The sequence below is a fragment of the Echinococcus granulosus genome (genome assembly GCF_000524195.1).
Source record: "Echinococcus granulosus chromosome Unknown EG_S00001, whole genome shotgun sequence".
NCBI classification, from domain to species: domain Eukaryota; kingdom Metazoa; phylum Platyhelminthes; class Cestoda; order Cyclophyllidea; family Taeniidae; genus Echinococcus; species Echinococcus granulosus.
Window position 1 is genome coordinate 25603 of NW_020170381.1, and position 2288 is coordinate 27890.

Here is a 2288-nt window from a genome sequence, read left to right on the forward strand (position 1 = left end):
CATTCTGCTGCTGACAGCAAATGATCTCTGGTAGCCACAATGGACTTCAGCTTGTTGCGGGGAAGAAAAAGAACCAGAGCCAACAGGGCAACGGATGTTCTTTGCACTTCCACGAGGAAAAAAAAAATCGTAAGAGAGCGTCGTATCACTGAAGTACAACTCGGGCTACTTACATATCACCTCTGCATTCATGGCGTTGCTGTTGGGTGCCATCGACGCCTGAGAAAGTGAGAAAGGAAATGTCACAGCTCATAAGGTGTGACAAATCACCGCGTAGCTCGAGCATAAAAAGAAATCTGTGTGATCCCTGGCGAAGGCACTAGCCAACTGACTGTAACAGGCATTGACGTTGAATTTAAGCCTCACTCCCTTATCCAAACCGTTTTCCTACCGCTCCGAGATCTCTTTACTTGTGTGATGCTGCACCAGAACCTGTAATGCGACAGCATGCACCTCTACCTCGAAAAAGGCAAATAATCTACCTGTCCTGAGTGCCCCATGCAATCCTTCACCTTCAATATTGAAAATAATGGCAATGACCCATCAACAGTATCGAAAACGTAAACAGTTCTGACAAAATAGGAGTCGTACCCCAGGCTTCTAGGCAGAAAATCTGCCGTACGTATGCGTAATGCATTACCGCCCATAAAATCCACATTAAAGGTCCGTTTCCCGTCCAATCTAGTTCCTATAATGAAAATAAAAGCAAAAAGTCATTAGCATCTATGAGATCCACACTTTAAGATAACACATTTCATGGCAATTGTATACATAAAAGTGGTCGTAATAGAACGATGGAGGGTAAATGTAAGTGGACAGGTGGACAAATTGAAAATTCAGAAATGCTGCGTGAACACATTAGGGACTAAGGACATCTCTCCTCGTGGCCTGATGGGTTGCGTGATCTAGAACCACCTCCACCTACCGGAGAGCGATCCATGGCTGACATACGAGAAGCATCACGTCGATGAAGGGAGCCTCGAGCGTCAAGACGGTCGCGGTTTCTAAGTGTACCGCGGGAGGAGCCGGACCCTAATCCATTACAAAGATTTGACAAGCTAGCTTAATCCGTAAACCCTGCCCTATATCCAAAATTTTTATTTTATGGAGTCAGACCAATAGACTCTCCGTAATAATTGATAGATTTGGCTACCAGAGATTATCCCATGTATGCGCTATCCCTTAATAACTTGAATTCTTTTATTGCCCGAATAAATGCGGTAAAATTGTTTATCCTTTTTCTTGGCAAATATGAAATTGGTTTATTTTTAATTGATCAAACCCGCTCCATGTCTAAGCTATCCTTCTGAAGAGGTCAACAGTGCAGCAACCACTGATGGCCTCAACCTCTACCACACCAACAAGCGTGATTGTGGCCTCTAAGTCTCCCACCATTCTCTGCAGATAAACCACCTATCAACAACTGGTTCAACCTCATGACACAAAGAGCATATAAAAGCTGGGGCCATTAGAGGAATACAGAACTCCTCCTCTTTGACATGCAGTACTTTCAATTCAATAGCATCGTACTACTGGCAACGCTTTTGCCAGTCTCCATTCTCGCTTATGGTGAGTTACAAATTTCCTTTTGTTGACACAACTGGCACAGGCTCCACCATTGAGTCTATAATGGATAGCGCTTTGGTGGACGCGCCGGAATACTTAGTTACACATGCTGAAAAAACCCAAGTTGAAGCTGTTGAAAGCCTCGTTCGCTCGTGCCCCTTTGCATTTCACGAGGCTTTGGTCAATGGAGAGTTGATTTATACCCTCGGTATTTGTATCAACGCAACCCGGATGATATTATCTCCGCCCTCTTCGGCAAGTTTTCTACACTTTACGGTTTACTGCGTTAATCTTATTCATTCGTCTCCTCCCTCCTCCTACAAATTATAGCTTACAGAATCGCGTTACCATTCACAGCCAAATATTCTAGGCATTTTTTTAGGTGCAGCAGTTTCAAACACTTGTACAATTCTTTCGCAATGATTACCAGCATTTGAGGGCAATGTAATCTGGTATTATATTCATTCTAAAGTCCATTTACCGGCTCATCTGGCCTTTTTATTTTAACATTTCAGTTCGTGAGTAAAATAGATATAGGAAAATTAAAGTTGGATATTTCTGTGCAAGTGAGAAAAGCCGTGCGCCCGGAAGTCAAATTGGAATTGTCGGTACCAGTTTTCGATAGCGCATATGTCTATATAGGGTTTTTACCTTTAAGCGCTAATTTGTTTAAAAAGCGAATTATCAGTGAAACCAAATCAAGGCTTGAAAATGAACTCCAG

General features: G+C 42.9%; 1 protein-coding gene across 1 annotated transcript in view; it reads right to left on the bottom strand. All coding sequences in view use genetic code 11, as the record gives it.

Moving 5' to 3' along the window:
* The window catches only part of EGR_00005 (hypothetical protein), a gene marked incomplete at both ends in the record, with an annotated part of 5921 nt that overhangs the window by 2677 nt on the left and 956 nt on the right, over positions 1 to 2288 (bottom strand). Inside the window, one exon of the mRNA XM_024489254.1 lies at positions 641 to 688. Coding sequence (XP_024355932.1) covers positions 641 to 688 — 48 coding nt within the window. The remainder of the gene's footprint in view (positions 1 to 640; positions 689 to 2288) is intronic.